General features: G+C 41.9%; 1 protein-coding gene across 1 annotated transcript in view; it reads right to left on the reverse strand.

Moving 5' to 3' along the window:
- Positions 1-15836, reverse strand: part of myo9aa (myosin IXAa) — a 125766-nt gene that overhangs the window by 25082 nt on the left and 84848 nt on the right. Inside the window, exons 12-22 of the mRNA XM_080458538.1 lie at positions 14046-14167; positions 13587-13728; positions 12373-12568; positions 9497-9616; positions 7524-7571; positions 6433-6508; positions 4533-4673; positions 3706-3745; positions 3500-3622; positions 2243-2323; positions 1806-1916 (exon numbers count right to left, since the gene is read on the reverse strand). Of these exons, the coding sequence (XP_080314664.1) occupies positions 1806-1916; positions 2243-2323; positions 3500-3622; positions 3706-3745; positions 4533-4673; positions 6433-6508; positions 7524-7571; positions 9497-9616; positions 12373-12568; positions 13587-13728; positions 14046-14167 (1200 nt within the window). The remainder of the gene's footprint in view (positions 1-1805; positions 1917-2242; positions 2324-3499; positions 3623-3705; positions 3746-4532; positions 4674-6432; positions 6509-7523; positions 7572-9496; positions 9617-12372; positions 12569-13586; positions 13729-14045; positions 14168-15836) is intronic.

The following is a 15836-nucleotide window of genomic DNA, read 5'->3' on the forward strand; positions in this document are numbered from 1 at the left end:
GGCCCCGTTTACAAGACAACGTTATCAAGTGACAACTGAAAACTTCGGTAGCGTTCTGAGTGTCCGTTTACGCCATAGCGTTGCTCAGGAGCCACTGAAGAAGCTCCTTCTCTGTGGAACCCGGGGGCAAACCTAACTTTTTGACATCGCTCAGACTCCGTTTCCATGGAAACGTGGAAAAAAACGCTTCAATCTTAAAAAAAGGTTACAACTCTGTTTCCATGGAGACTGGGGGAAATGTGACTTTTGGACAAGGCTCCAACTCTGTTTCCGTGGAAACACATGAAAACGCAACTTTTACGAAACTGCGCACGCACGCCATGGTGGTCAAAAATAGTTCTTCTGCACATGCCCAGTAGACGGACAATAGGAACAACGTTTCCTCCGTCGTGTCACGACTCCTAGTCCAGATTCTCCTGGACTTGGTAGTTTTATTTTGACAGTCACCGTAATAACAATCCAACTTGGTCATTAGTCCATACGAAGGTCCTCGTACTCCCATTGTTAATGTTTATGGCGTGTTGTTCTCTGCACGGATGTGTGTGTGGTTTCATCAGTAAAACAACCAACAGCGCCTACTACTGTCCCGACATGCTTTGAAGCATTTCTGCCACTTCCTTCCTGCCAGTTACTGTAAAAACATTTCGCCTTTTAAAATGAGTCTGATTTTCTGCCTCACAGATAAAAACTATTAAGTTGATAATTACATGTTGGAGTTCTGATTTATTTTAGGGGTAAAGACCTCTGAACTCCAGCTAATAAAGCAAAGACACCCCTATTTCTCTTCCTTTTTTTGAAATGGTAAAATAAATTTGTGAACAATTTGGTCAGTCAGTAAGCCAGAACGCTGACTTAATCTTGAAACTCTGGCAGGACGTGACAGGCACAGATTCTCATACTGAACCACAAAATACGAAGTAACATAAGAAAAGAGTGGAGCCACTCCCAAACCTCCTCCCTCCCATATCTCCCTCCAGCATTACGTGCCGTCTCAGTCACAAAGCATTTCTCACAGGGTTGACATCATCTGCTCAATAGCCAGTGTGGTTAACATCCCCCACACCGACCCCCCACCACCACCCCCACCCCACACACACAGCTGCCGACTCAGGCAGCATCAGCGACAAGTTTCCTGGAGATGACTCCAGAGGCCGATGGAAACCTGAGGGCACTTTGAGTTTGTGGGAATTGATCTGGTCACGTTTTCAGAAGAAATCCTGATGAAATCCTGACGAATGGAGATTAAAATAGATATTTGTTGTGTTAAGACACTCGGATCTGAATACAAATGTAAAGAGGATAAATTACGATCTAAACTCTGGTGTAACTTCAGAAGTGCAACAGATCCAACAGTTGCAGGACTTCATACGAAGGAATATCTTCTGATTCACAGTGAAGGTCATGACTTCACTTCCTTCAGTGGAAATACAGGAAGTCCAATATTCAAACCCCAAGAAATGACGGTTTGTGTTTTTGTGTAAGCGTCTGTGGGTTTGTGTGTGTGTATCTTTATGTGTAATTGCATATGTGCATCTGTAATTATGTGTGTTACTGAAAGATCAAAGTGTGTGTGTGTGTGTGTGTGTGTGTGTGTGTGTGTGTGTGTGTGTGTGTAACTATGTGTACGTATAACTGAGTGTGTATTTGCATCAGTGCATGCGTGTGTGCATATATATGTATGTGTGTGTATAACCGTAAATAGCCAAGTGTGTCCATATGTATAACTCTGTGTGCGTGCGTGCGTGTGTGGGTTGGTGCATGTGTGTGTGTGTGTGTGTGCGCGTGTGTGTGTGTGCGCGTGTTACCTTGAAGCAGTACTTGACATTGTACCCAGACTGCCGGATGCGCACCGTCTCCAGCATGCCGGTGTAGCGCAGCTGCCTCAGCACCAGGTTATCGTTAAACCTTAAAGGCAGCTGAGGGAGTTAAAGAGAGAGAGAGAGAGAGAGAGAGAGAGAGAGAGAGAGAGAGAGAGAGAGAGAGAGAGAGAGAGAGAGAGAGAGAGAGAGAGAGAGAGAGAGAGAGAGAGAGAGAGAGAGAGAGTGAGAGGAGAGAGAGAGAGAGAGAGAGAGAGAGAGAGAGAGAGAGAGAGAGAGATGAGAGAGAGAGAGAGAGAGAGAGAGAGAGAGAGAGAGGAGAGAGAGAGAGAGAGAGAGAGGAGGAAGGGGAGGACTGATGAACAGCTTTAAAATACTTCAAAGGAAATGAAAAATGTTTTGAGAGCAAACAGCCGGGCTCCTACCTTCTCAGCATTGGAGCGGATGCACTTGACAAAATAAGGCTCAGACTGACCCAGAGTCTCCATCAGCTTGTTGAGGGACGCCTGCGGGGGCGAGACGAGGGAAACCCCCGGTTCAGGAGAGGCAACAAGTCACCTTCTGAGTGACCGGCGGCGGTCAGAGGCTCTGAGCACAGAGTTGATCACCGTCCGAGCAGTAGAAGCAAAACTTGACACGTTTTCACTTGAGACGTCGTCGTGCAAATGAGACCGATCAAAATGTTTTTTAAAAAACAAACCTAAAAATAGTGCCTCAGTCCAGGATCGAAGCACCGTCCTGCTGCAGGTAGGTGGGAGTCGATGGGAGTCGAGGTCACTACCACTAAACTACCTGTGTGCCATTGACTACTGCAGTACCTACAAGTGTTTTGTGACGGCGTCACTCCGTTTAAGAGAAATAGAGGAGAGAGAGGAGACTGCGTGTAAACCCGACATAAACTGGCATTCAAAATGAATGGATTTTACTTTATGTCATTTTAAAATTGTGGGATCGACGGGTGTTCGTTTGGAAAAAGTTTCAAATTGGAGTTTGTGTCGAGTAATCTCGGGATTACTCACGTAGATGAAAAATTTTGTGTTGAAATTACTCTCCACTTCCATAACATATTCAACAAATAATCAAATAACGTTTTGGAAATTGAGGCCCATTTTAAACTAGATGTATGCATTTTCATATATATTATACATATATAATTTCAAAATTAGTGAAAATATTTTTAAATTATTTCGTGTGCGTTTGTATTTTCTGTATGTTTTGACATGTCTGGAATGAATTACTAATGGTGGTAAAATAAATAAATTCAAAAATAAATTTAAAAAATCACCCAAAAAATCTAAAAGTCTTTCAAGAATTTTAAGATTTTGAGATACAACGTCTACGTGTGCTTTAGTTGCGTTTCTATGGGTTTGTGTTAACAATTAACACTTTTATTACAAACATTTTTTAAGTAGATAAAGAAGCCTTATATGTCCTTTACATGTGTTTATTTTTTTTAATCATTATTATTGCTGAAGCAGATTGAATATCTCTCCGTCCCACATTTACAAAAACATTTTTAAAAGCTCCACACTTTTTGGGAAAAGCTCATTTTCTATTTTTTCTTCACTTCATCAAGCAGACATGATGTCAGAGAGCTTCGAGGGCCTCGGCTTTGTGTGTGTGTGTGTGTGTGTGTGTGTGTGTGTGTGTGTGTGTGTGTGTGTGTGTGTGTGTGTGTGTACCTGGAACTGTGCGCTGATGCTGGGTGGTTTCTTCTTCTTGTGCAGGTGCAGCAGCGACTTGGTGATGCGGTCGTGAAGCGTCAGGTTGCTCAGGTACTTCAGGGACTTGACGTTCAGTAAATGCTGCAGACGTCAACTCAGCGTCAGTTCAAGCCCCAACAACACATCTGAGTTACATCACGCAGGTAAGATATCGTAAAGGTCACCTTGGGAAGAACTGGCCTGGATTTGTAGTTTTTGTTCCTCCTGTTTATCAAACAGAAAAACAGATTCAAATACCGTATAACTGAAATTGTAAAAACGCAGCTGTGGTGACTTAAATTAGCACACTAACTACGTCTAGTCTTGTAAATTGAATTACCAATAACTACAAAACTAAGTAGAAAACTCAGGCTCGTTACACCAACTCACTTCTGCCACCTAGTGAACAAAAGTGGCATTACTTAAATGTTAAATACTGCAGAAAAATATCAAAATACTCATTAAAAAAAAGCTTTTAATCAATTGTGTAAATTCTTCCTAAGTGTGGGTAAAGTGGAATTTTATCCATCGACGTGGAGAACAACAACTCCCTCCACTTGGGGAGGTCAAAGGTCAGACTGAACGTCACTGAAGGGCAATTCAACAGGGAAGAAGATTGCAGAACAACTGATCAATGTAAAATACAATAAAGGCTAAAAGAAGCTTTATATTTCACTTTTTTGCAAGACAACACGCAATTAAAGCTAAAATCCTTCTTTTCATTGGCCACGTAGAATTTTAGAAATAAGACTATTCATCGCACAGGAGTGAAACACCGAACAAAATATTAAAAAATGAGAATATTAAAGATAAATATCAAAATATGAGGATTTTTTTTAAATGTCGACAGTAACGTGAAGTTGCAAAAGAAGCCAGTAGTTACATACTAAAATATATATATTAAACAAAAATCTGACAAACTGTAGATCTTTAAAAGGGAAAAAAATCTAGATACTCATAATCTTTACAATGGATTTAATAGTGAAAATATCAGATATGGTCAGATACTGACATGAGGATGTCGTGGGCTCTCTCCAGCAGTTTGCTGCTGGCGGAGTTGACGAAGACGCCGTCTTCTTCTGTGGTGGAGCCGCTGGACGATAAACGGCTCTGTCGACCCACACGGCTGTTCCAGCCCGGACTTGGAGAACCTCTACACAGACAGACAGACAGACAGACAGACAGACAGACAGACAGACAGACAGACAGACAGACAGACAGACAGACAGACAGACAGACAGACAGACAGACAGACAGACAGACAGACAGGAAGGAAGGAATGGTTCAATGACAGTGACCATCTGGATCAACAGTTTCCTTGTTTTACCTCGACGACAAGCCTGAAATATTTCTGGTACCGAAGCCTGGCGGGCTCAGACCTCAGACGGCTTCAAGGTGAAACCAGAACACAAACAGAAGCTCCAGCGGTCGGCTCACGGTTAACACCAACGCCAACTCTTCTCTTCAACCATGACGGAGTCCAAGTTAAGCAGTAAAACGCTGATCCCAGAGAACAGCTGTGGCAGTTTATCATGGGCCGAGCTCTTCACTTTATTTGGTTTCTAGTCACATCATTCATGAGAATTCCTCGATGGATCACAGCACCGTTTGGTAACCGCGTTATGGTTGGATCATTCCTGGAGAGACACCAGCGTGTGTGGAGGCCAATTGGTATTTAATAAGATCACGTTTTTGAGAATATGAACGATCAGGAAGACGATGGCCAAAAGTAAAAACTGTGTGAAGTCGCAGTCTTCAGACATTTTAGGGATCAAATATTTTTTAAGTGTGAAAACTGGCTGAAAAGAAAGTCCATGTGAAGAGACGAAAAAGCAGCTTTTTCTTTGGATTATTTTCTTTTATTCGGCAGTAAAGTCGCCGTGCAGAAGCCTCTCGTCTCTCCTCCACAGTCCCTCTCAGGGTCTCGTCTTTACAGCTGCACATGACTGTTAAAATCCTATAAATCATGGAAGATCCACAAAACCTCCAGAGTATAAATCATATACACATTTCAAGGTTTATACACTGGCCTGACAAAGGGTTGAGTGTGTGAGGAGACGAGTGTGTGAGGAAACAAGTGTGTGAGGAGAGTGTGAGGAGAGGAGTGTGTGAGGAAACAAGTGTGTGAGGAGAGGAGTGTGTGAGGAAACAAGTGTGTGAGGAAACAAGTGTGTGAGGAGAGGAGTGTGAGGAGAGGAGTGTGTGAGGAGAGGAGAGTGTGAGGAAACAAGTGTGTGAGGAGAGGAGTGTGAGGAGAGGAGTGTGTGAGGAGAGGAGAGTGTGAGGAAACAAGTGTGTGAGGAGAGGAGTGTGTGAGGAAACAAGTGTGTGAGGAGAGGAGTGTGAGGAGAGGAGTGTGTGAGGAAACAAGTGTGTGAGGAAACAAGTGTGTGAGGAGAGGAGTGTGAGGAGAGGAGTGTGAGGAGAGGAGTGTGTGAGGAGAGGAGAGTGTGAGGAAACAAGTGTGTGAGGAGAGGAGTGTGAGGAGAGGAGTGTGTGAGGAAACAAGTGTGTGAGGAAACAAGTGTGTGAGGAGAGGAGTGTGAGGAGAGGAGTGTGAGGAGAGGAGTGTGTGAGGAGAGGAGAGTGTGAGGAAACAAGTGTGTGAGGAGAGGAGTGTGTGAGGAGAGGAGTGTGTGAGGAAACAAGTGTGTGAGGAGAGGAGTGTGTGAGGAAACAAGTGTGTGAGGAGAGGAGAGTGAGAGGAGAGTGAGAGGAGAGTGTGAGGAGAGGAGAGTGTGAGGAGAGGAGAGTGAGGAGAGGAGTGTGAGGAGAGGAGTGTGAGGAGAGGAGTGTGAGGAGAGTGTGTGGAGTACATTTTAGTCACGTTTGCTACTTATTTTGCTCACTTGCTGCTAAAATACTTGGAAATACTTCCATCAGCTGAACAAAGGTTTTTCTGTCACACTTACCGAGGCGAGCGCTCGTTGATGGTGTTGCTTCCCTGCAAGTCTGACAGCGGCGTGCGCGGACTCTTCCTGGTCACACCTGGTCACCAACACACAGGTTGGCATCGTGTGACACACACACACACACACACACACACACACACACACACACACACACACACACACACACACACACACACACACACACACACACACACACACACACACACACACACACACACACACACACACACACACACACACACAAGCCAGAAACAAACATCATGTGACAGTCCAGTGTTATTACAGTGAGTATTATAATTATTATTATTATTTTAATTAGAAATGGACCTCATTGCAGGTTATTAATATTAATAATTCATAAGGTTAACGGTGAGGTGATGTTAGTGCCAATTAAAAGTTATTTTGTTAAGTCTGCAGATATTAAGGCCCCGTTTATACGTCAACGTTTCCAAATGAAAACGGAAAAAACAAACAAACACGACAACGGTGCTGGGAGTCACTGCAAACGCAACTTTTTGAAAACGCTCCATCGCCGTAGAAATGCGAGAAAAAATAACTTTTTGAAAATGTGCAGACTATGTCACCACGGAAACGAGGAAAACGCAACTTTTCTGCACACGCTCAGTAGATGGACGATAACAATGTTTGCCTCCTAAGTGTCACGACTCCCAGTCCAGATTCTCCTGGGATTTGGTAGTTTTATTTTGACAGTCACAGTAATAACAATCCAAATTGGTCGTCTGTCCATTGCGTATTGTTCTCTGCGCACATGTTCATTACAAAAACAAACCAACGGCACCCGCTAGTGGCCCAACATGAAAACTACATCGTTTTCAGCGTTTCTGCCATTTCCGAGTAAACAAACATCATTTTCAAAAACGTAGTCGCATCAATGGGGCCTCAGATGCACATAGCATCCTGTGATTACATACAAATTTGAGCAAAATTGTGTATTTATGCCACTACAGTGATTTTTAGTGGGTTTCACCAAGTGCCATCGATCCTCGTTGCCAAAACAAACACAGTGCTGAAGACATTTTCTACAGTTTGTTAGCCTTCTAATGAAACCATCGGTGACTAAACCGGTATACCGTTTCCACTGTCATCACTCTGTACAACATTTTCACTCTCATCTGGAGCTGCAGGGCGGCACAAAACAAAAACACACAAACACATTTGAGTGTGATGAGACATGTGGAGAAGAAAAATTGACCTTAGTGAAAAGTGTGAGGTTGATAATGTGCCCTGCACCACGGGTGAGCAAGTTAGAGATGATAATGAACATTTCACATCAGGGGTCTGCAACTCAGAACTCTCTAACCCTTCTGGAACTTGTTTAATTTGTAATTTGGGGGACAACAATCCTTCAGACTTTCCTATTTGGGAGCTCAAGTTGGAAATTGTGACACAAAATCATGAAAAAAGGTTTAATATTCTGTCTATATTGTGTGAAAAAAGCCACTGCATGTGCTTCTCAGTGGAAATGTTCCCCATAATTTAATTTAGTTCAAAAAGTGAATCTTCCATCTGTATTTTAGATTTTGACCATAAATTGAAATGCTGGGAACCTTTTTTTTTTATGTTATTAAAGAAATATAACAGCTCAAAACATATATTAAAACATTTCATAATATCAGATGTATTCTCCTTGTTTTTTCTTTTTAACTAGAAGCCATAATTATTCCTGGTGAAGCTTAAAAAAAGGCTTGAAACTCCTACGCTGAAGAAAAGAAGAAATACGCAACTAAACACTAAGAGGAACTGAAGTGGGCCGAACACCGATCCTTGTGGAACACCAGACGGTATAGTTTACTGTGTTGAACATTAAACATAACATAAAAACACACTTTTTACAGCAGGTGATAAAAGTTTGGTTTGTAAATAAAGATTAACAGCATACTTGTTATTACTATATAGGTAAAAGTTACAGAATTTCCTCTGATTACATATTTTTACAGACAATTATGAATTTTGTAATCAGATCTTTAAAAACATGCAAATTAAAAAAATTTATATAAATATAGCTGACAAAATATTTTAATATTTCGTAATATCAGATGTTTTTCCTTTTTTTAATGAGAGCCCATCATTATTATTGTTAAAGCAAAAAAAAAAAAAAAAGTTTGACACTCCTACGCTTCAATGTTTTGAGTGTGAAAGTACGTAACACAACAATAAGAAGAGAGAAGTGGGTCTAATACTGAACCTTGTGGAACACCTCACAATAAAGGTGATTGTATTATTGTACAGTATTATGTACGTGTTATCATATCATTGTTAAGTTTTATTTTTACTATATGCTCGGTAGTTTGGCCGCAGGACTGGAGCCGTTTTGACCCACACGCCTTATATTTAACACTCCTGCTATAGATGGCTAATACAACAAATATTGTTATGCTCAGCACTTTGTACTTGCGACATAAATGTAGACTGGATCTCAATTTATTGCAGATTAATGCAGAAAACACAGAAATTACAAAGGATTCTTGCCTCTGTGTGTTTATACTTCAATGTTACTGAATGTGTCTATTATCTTTTTACTCTAAAGATCTCAAAGTGTTTGGATAAAGCCTCGTGTGTCAATCATGGTATGTAAATATAGTTTTTTAGCGTTGCAGACCCCCCGTGGTCACCGTCACCAGTCTCTGTGGGATTAGTGGCAGCGAGGTGAAGATTTCAGACGCGTGTGGATGGAAAAGCAGCGATGAGACGCTGCAACAATGTGCCGTTACCGACATGAAGCTGATGGACACAGAGAGGTTATGCATCCCTCCAACCACTGAGAAGACGCCTAAACACGCATGCATTTCTGTGCAAGATTGTTGCCGCTGCAGCAGCGAGACGACGGCTGAGGCGAACCGACATGCCAGACAAGACTATGAGGAAAACGCATGCATGTGCACAAGAGAGGGAGACGGAGGGAGCAAGAGGCCAACAGGCATCGAGCTTTCAATTGAATCAGAGGAAGTTTGGATTTCACGTTGACTTGATGCTGTTGGTCCCTGCCGTCCCTACGGTTTCCCCGAGTCGTGGTCAGAGTCTCTGTGGTTATTTGCGGCCTTACTGTGCTTCTCCTCTTTGCACCTCTGCAGGATCTCTAAGCTTCTCTGATGCACAGGGTGCTGCAGAAAGCTAAAACTATCCACACTTTTCAATACTGCACAGGGAGCAGCGTCATCATGCCCTTGGAGAAGCAAAACAGAAGAGAGAAGAAAAGAGAAAGAGAGAGAGAGAAATGACAGATTAGACAGCGAAGGAAAAAAAAAAAAAAGCAGATCAAGAGATGCAGTCGTCTACTGGAGGGAAACCTGTGCAAGAAGTCAGGAGAGAAGATGATCGACATCCGTTTGTCACTGCAGTTGTGTGTGGAGGCGTTTGCCCCCCCAAAGGAAATCCCATATATTGTCTTCTCTGGGTTTTTGTTATGACCCGAGTCAACCGAGCGTTTCTCTTCGTCTCGGACAATATTAAATTACACCACTGTAATTCATTAAAACTCACATTTTAATAAATGATCAACCGCCGATTGTTGGGAATTTCAAAGTGTCCCTTCCCCCAGACTAAACTTTAAAATGTTCAAAAACTTGAATTTTCCTCCATTTCCATGGAGACCGAGCGTTTTCCAAAAGTTCCACCTTGGGAACTGTTTTCAGAAAGCGCCATTTTCAGTGCCTTAGAACAACACTGTCGTGTAAATGGGCCTAAAAATATAATAGGAAAGTCATTTTTTCTTCTATTAGAAACAAGTGTGCGGATAGTTCAGATTTATCCATTAAAATTTAAATATATGATCCTTTATTACTGTAGCTAATGATGCATGAATATCTCAAATACAGTAAAACATAGAAAATTTTCATTAAATCTTATTTTTATTATTATTAAACTATAAAAAAAAACCTAATTTGAATGTAGGAAAAAAAAAAAATTTCTCCACTATTATTCTATTTTTTTCTATACAGATACTGCTGCACCTGAAAAAAAAATAGAATCACAGTAGAAAGAAAACAAAAAAAATGACAATTCTTTCCACTGTTATTCTATTTTTTTTTAGGTGTAGCTGTATCTGTAGATAAAGTCAACAACCGTGGCATTGTAAGAGTTTTTAAAAATCAATCAATAATTAAATATAAACTATTGAAATTCTAATGCGTGATCAAAGAGAATAGCTCACAGTTTTACCCTCCACTTTTTTGTGTTAACAATTGAAAATAATTGAGGAAAAGGCGTTTCTGGGATCCCCTCTGGGAGCCCCCCTGGGTGCCCCCCTGGGAGCCCCCCTGGGAGCCCCTTTATTTCCAGCAGGATAAGACCCGACCCAAACTTTGAAAGCCCACCGATCGATTTGATGCTGATTAAAACATGAAGTCCTGCAGAGATCTACCAGAAGACGTGTAAACGGAGTCCTTTGGGTGGCAGAGTTCAGTTAGAAAGATTTCTAAAACACGTCTACTACATAAGCAAACTATTCAAATCCATTTCCACACTATGACATCGACACAAGGTGTGCAGGAAGAATCGAGGAGGTGCAGAGCGGCAGAGCTGAAGGAAATCAAATCTACAGCGTTCAAAGAGCAGCGAGAAAATGTACAACAGGAGAGAAGCGTTGGAGAAGAGCCGAAGCTTGAGAGAGAAATACCGTCAATACAAGTCATTCTACCAGCAGGCGACGACTTAAACACATAGTATAGGTGAAGGAAACTGTAATATAGGAACGGGACAAAACCTCTGAGAACTCCTGCATCGATCTGGTTCATATTCTGATTTCATGCAGATTTTTTGGGGGAAAAGGCAAGTTGAAACTCTAAATAAGATAAAAAGTTTATCCTGCAAAGAGATTTATGTGCCGACATGCTGAGGTCTTCACACAACATGACGTTTCCTCAAATTACAGACAGCAGAAATATTCAGTGTTTAGATGGAATAAATCTTCTGACACCAGAAACTAAACCTGAAACCAAAAAAAGTGACGTTGAAGAAAAAGCACAAGTACAGAACTAGGTGGGAGAGAACAGCCGGTACAATAAAGTCAATAAATCAACAAGAAAAAAATGAGTTTGAATTTGCAAAATAACTAGTTTATTTATTTTTTTATAAACGTATTTATTCATTAACCAATTTATTTATTTATCTAAAATGTTGCATATTTTTGTTGAGTTACTGTATTTATTATTTACATGATGTAAAAGCTGAAATCTTAACTTCTGATTGATTCTAGATGCTTTTATTGTACATTTGTACTGATTTTATAACATGCAGTGATGAGATCACACTCAATTCTATAGAACTGATTTTTAAAACTTAATGCGTAACAAACCTAAAATATATTAACATTAGATTCAAACTAAGGCAATTAATTGTTTAGTTTTTTTATTGAATTTCTTTTGGGATTCACCTGCATATAGTGTTTTATATCTAATTGGTCAAACTGAGTTTCCCAGGAGTTAAAACTGAAGCAAGTCATCTGTGACCCTTAAAGTTTAAAGCAGCCATGTTGTCTCTCTACATTGATTTAACTCTTTATTTTAGTGATTTGAACATTAACAGAATTACAACTGAAATAGATTCAATTAAGACTTTTAAGAATTGAATATAATTTAATATCAGAGCACATCAATTTCAATTCAAAATTCATTTTTTGGGGGGATTTTTATTTTAATTAAATTTCTGGTGTGAGAAGATTAACTCTATAATGAACAATTTCAACAACTATTTAATTAATATTAATTAACATTATAGGTACAAAAGTGAGACGTCTAGTTTCTGAGCTCAAGTGTTGACGTCCTCTTTGAAAAGCCTCTGTGTGTGTGTGTGTGTGTGTGTGTGTGTGTGTGTGTGTGTGTGTGTGTGTGTGTGTGTGTGTGTGTGTGTGTGTGTGTGTGTGTGTGTGTGTGTGTGTGTGTGTGTGTGTGTATGTGTGTGTGTGTGTGTGTGTGTCCTCACCACTCTTCTTCTGCGTGTGTCTCCTCCCGGCCTCCCTGAAAGCCACCAGGGCTCTGAAGTAAGTTCGGAGAACCGCCCAGCGGAACGTGGCTGACGGGTCGATTCCCATCAGCCCGCAGATGAAGGCGTTCTTGCTGCTCTTGAGCAGAGCAACGACGTCCGGACGCATGTGGTCCGTGTTCTTCTCCCTGAAGTCCTGCACCCGCCGCAAAGACATGGACAACAGATTAATGGAACTATATTTTACCTGTACCTCACAGCAGGAGGGTTCATTACAATTGGCTTCATGTTGAGATATATATAGATATATCTATATATATATTATATATATATATTATATATATATATGTATATAAAGGTTAATATAGCACCGTTTTACCGGTACAGCCTGTTCACGATGCAATTGGACCTTATTTTAGCCTCTGAACTAAAATAGTCAAAAAAAGCTCCTGATTTGAGCAAAAAAAACCAAAAAAACACGACTTCAGCTTCTTTTTCTCTCAAATTAACAAGTTTTCTTCAATAACCACTGGATTTATTTACATTATTTTATTTACAGGTAATGCGTGAGATGCTTCTGTTTTTCTACACTTCCATTTATTATCGGTCAGTTCTTCAATATCAGTAAGTCGTGAGTCGCTCATGACCTGCAAAGGTTCCCGGGAACGCCGAGGTGACTGGCGTTGATACACACGTTTATTTTTCCTGGTTTTGTTTTTTTAAATATTTTCCATAGATCATAAACTTGACTAGTAAAGCTTCCACAGCTAAACTGCTGTAGGTTAGGGTTAGGGTTAGGGTTTGGGTTTGGGTTTGGGTTCACACGACGACGTTTGAAGTGAAGACGTCTCGTTTTTGAAAAGTTTCATGTTAACACGGCAACGTTTTGAAAACGTGCCAGTCCTGTTATCGTCCATCGATATCAAGCACGTGGAGAAGAACTATTTACCATGACGCAGTGGCGACGTTTCAGAAAAGAAGATGGAGGAGGCGCGTATTCAAAAAGTTGCGTTTTCACGCGACAAGTTTTCTGTTTTCATGTGAAAACGAGTTTCCTTCCTCTCTGCGTCTCCGCTGAGTCATGCTTCATTATTACACGTCACTACTACACTGTAGTACTACTACAATGCGAGGCATCGAATTGGAAAGAAAAACTTCAAAGTTCAGCGGCGTGTCGCTCCCGACTAAGCCCCCCCCGGTGGGGTCCCACTGACCTTGACGCCGTACTTGACCTTCCCAGCGTAGTGCTGGATGATGAAGGCCGGCTCCATGACCGCCGGGAACTCGATGTAACGGTTCCCCTCGTGCTGCCGCTTGAATTTATCCAACAGCGTCTGGTTGGTGGCCTGAGGGAAGCTGGAGGAGAAGAATCCAGACATTTACAGCCGTTTGTAAAGGAAGACGAGAGCAAACGACTCCAGAAGAAGACGACTCTTTAGATGCTTGATTTTTTTTTTTTTTCTTTTCGTATTTATGAAAACAGAAATATGATCAGACATGGTGTCCAGGGGGGGAAAAAACGAAGACGAAGGTGCGTCCACCAATGGCGGCATCGTTTTATAAACATGAAAGGTTTTCTGATCCAAAACGCTGCGGTGTAAGCGGCGCCTCGGTCGCCTTAACGGCAGCATGAGCATTAGCCTGTATCCATGGTAACTGAAATACAGACTCACTTGCACTCCTCGTCCAGCAGGTGGAACAGCGCCGTGGGCTTCTTGCTGATCAGGTTGATGCAGCCGGTGTTGTCGATGTAGTCGATGTTTCTCCAGCTGATGCCCTCGGCCCGGTACTCCTCCTGCAGGGAGCATCATTTAGTGCAACTCGGTTTAAAACAACATCAGATGTCCGACTTCACTTTCCTGTGGTGCTTCCACCATCCGTACGGTTCATACACCCGTCAGCCAAAACATTAGGACCGTTATTGGGTTGGGATATATCAGGCGTCGGGCTGAACACCCATAATGCAACACTTATAGGGAGAGGGGGGTTTTGGGGGGGAGGGGGGGCATTTCCCTGTTTTCTCTATCAAAGGTTTCATTAAAATTGGCTTCATGTTGAGATTGTGGTCATTTTCAGGAGTAATTGTTTGTTATTTGTGAGAATACAGACATCACGTACACTTAAAATTTAAAGGTTATTTAAAGCACCATACAGACATCACGTACACTTAAAATTTAAAGGTTATTTAAAGCACCATTTTACCAATCAGCTCACTAAAGCCACCCTGAACTGAAACGTGTTTGACACTCCTGACTTAAGAGACGACATTTTGCACTTGAAGCTGAAGTTGGAAGCGGACTCATGGATGAGTGTGAGGAATTGAGTCCGTCTGTCAGAGGACCACAGATGATCCAGATTTACTGATTACTTGAGGAATGAAGGCTGATCTGAGTTTCGGCCCCAATTACACAACTTTTCGAGGGAAAACGCATCATATATATGTTTATACTATACACGCGGAAACAGCAGGAACGCTGAAACGATGTAGTTTATATGTTACGCCACTAGTGGGTGCTGCTGTCTGTTTTTGTAATGAAATCAAACGTGTGTAGAGAACAAGACGGCAGAAACATTAACAATGGCAAGTACACGGACATCCGTATGGACAGACGACCAACTTGGATTGTTATTACAGCGACTGGCAACTTGAAGGTGTATCCGTAAAACTTTCTTCACTTTCGGGGGGGGGGGGGGGGGGGGGGGGGGGGGGGTCTCTTTACACGACACCGGTGTGCAGATCCACTGGAGGCGACGGAGCGCTGTTTCTGCGCATCTCCTCCCCCCTCCCCTTTATTTGTAAATAGTTCCTTCTGCTCATGCGCCTGTAAACCAACATGGCCGACCCGTAGTCGTTTGACTCGCGGTCGTATCGTAGATTTATCGTCCACATCGGTAGTTTAATAGTTGAGACTCTCCCCTGATGGCATCCGATGCCTCATCTGTCCGGTTCTCTCCATTTTGGTCACGTTTATAGCGTCTGTGTGGTTTCGTTACAAAAACAAGCAACAGCGCCCTCGCGTGGCCCGGCAGACTAACTACAGCGTTGTCAGTGTGTCCGCTGTGTAAACGCTCCATTTTTTTATTCTTTTTTTTTTTTTTTTTTTTAACAGATTAGGAGTGGTCATCTGAAACATAGTCGTGTAAACGGGGCCTAAAACTACCGGGTCACAGGAAAATATGGACTGGGAGTCATGACATGTTCTACTGAGCATGTGCAGAACTACTATCGACTACGGCCGCGGTTTGCATGTGCAGCAGCAGTGTTTCAGAAAGGTTGGGTTTCCCCTATTTCCACAGAGACCTAGCTGGAGCATTTTCAAAAAGTTCCTCCTGTTTTCAGTGACTCTGTGTGAACGCCCCCCCCCCCCCCCCCCCCCCCACCCCCAAGTACGCTGCAAAACTTTCATGCGCTCACTTGAAATCGCTGTCGTATAAACGGAGCTTCATCAAACGCATCATTTCAG

Source organism: Lipophrys pholis (assembly GCF_963383615.2).
Source record: "Lipophrys pholis genome assembly, chromosome: 2".
Lineage (NCBI taxonomy): Eukaryota > Metazoa > Chordata > Actinopteri > Blenniiformes > Blenniidae > Lipophrys > Lipophrys pholis.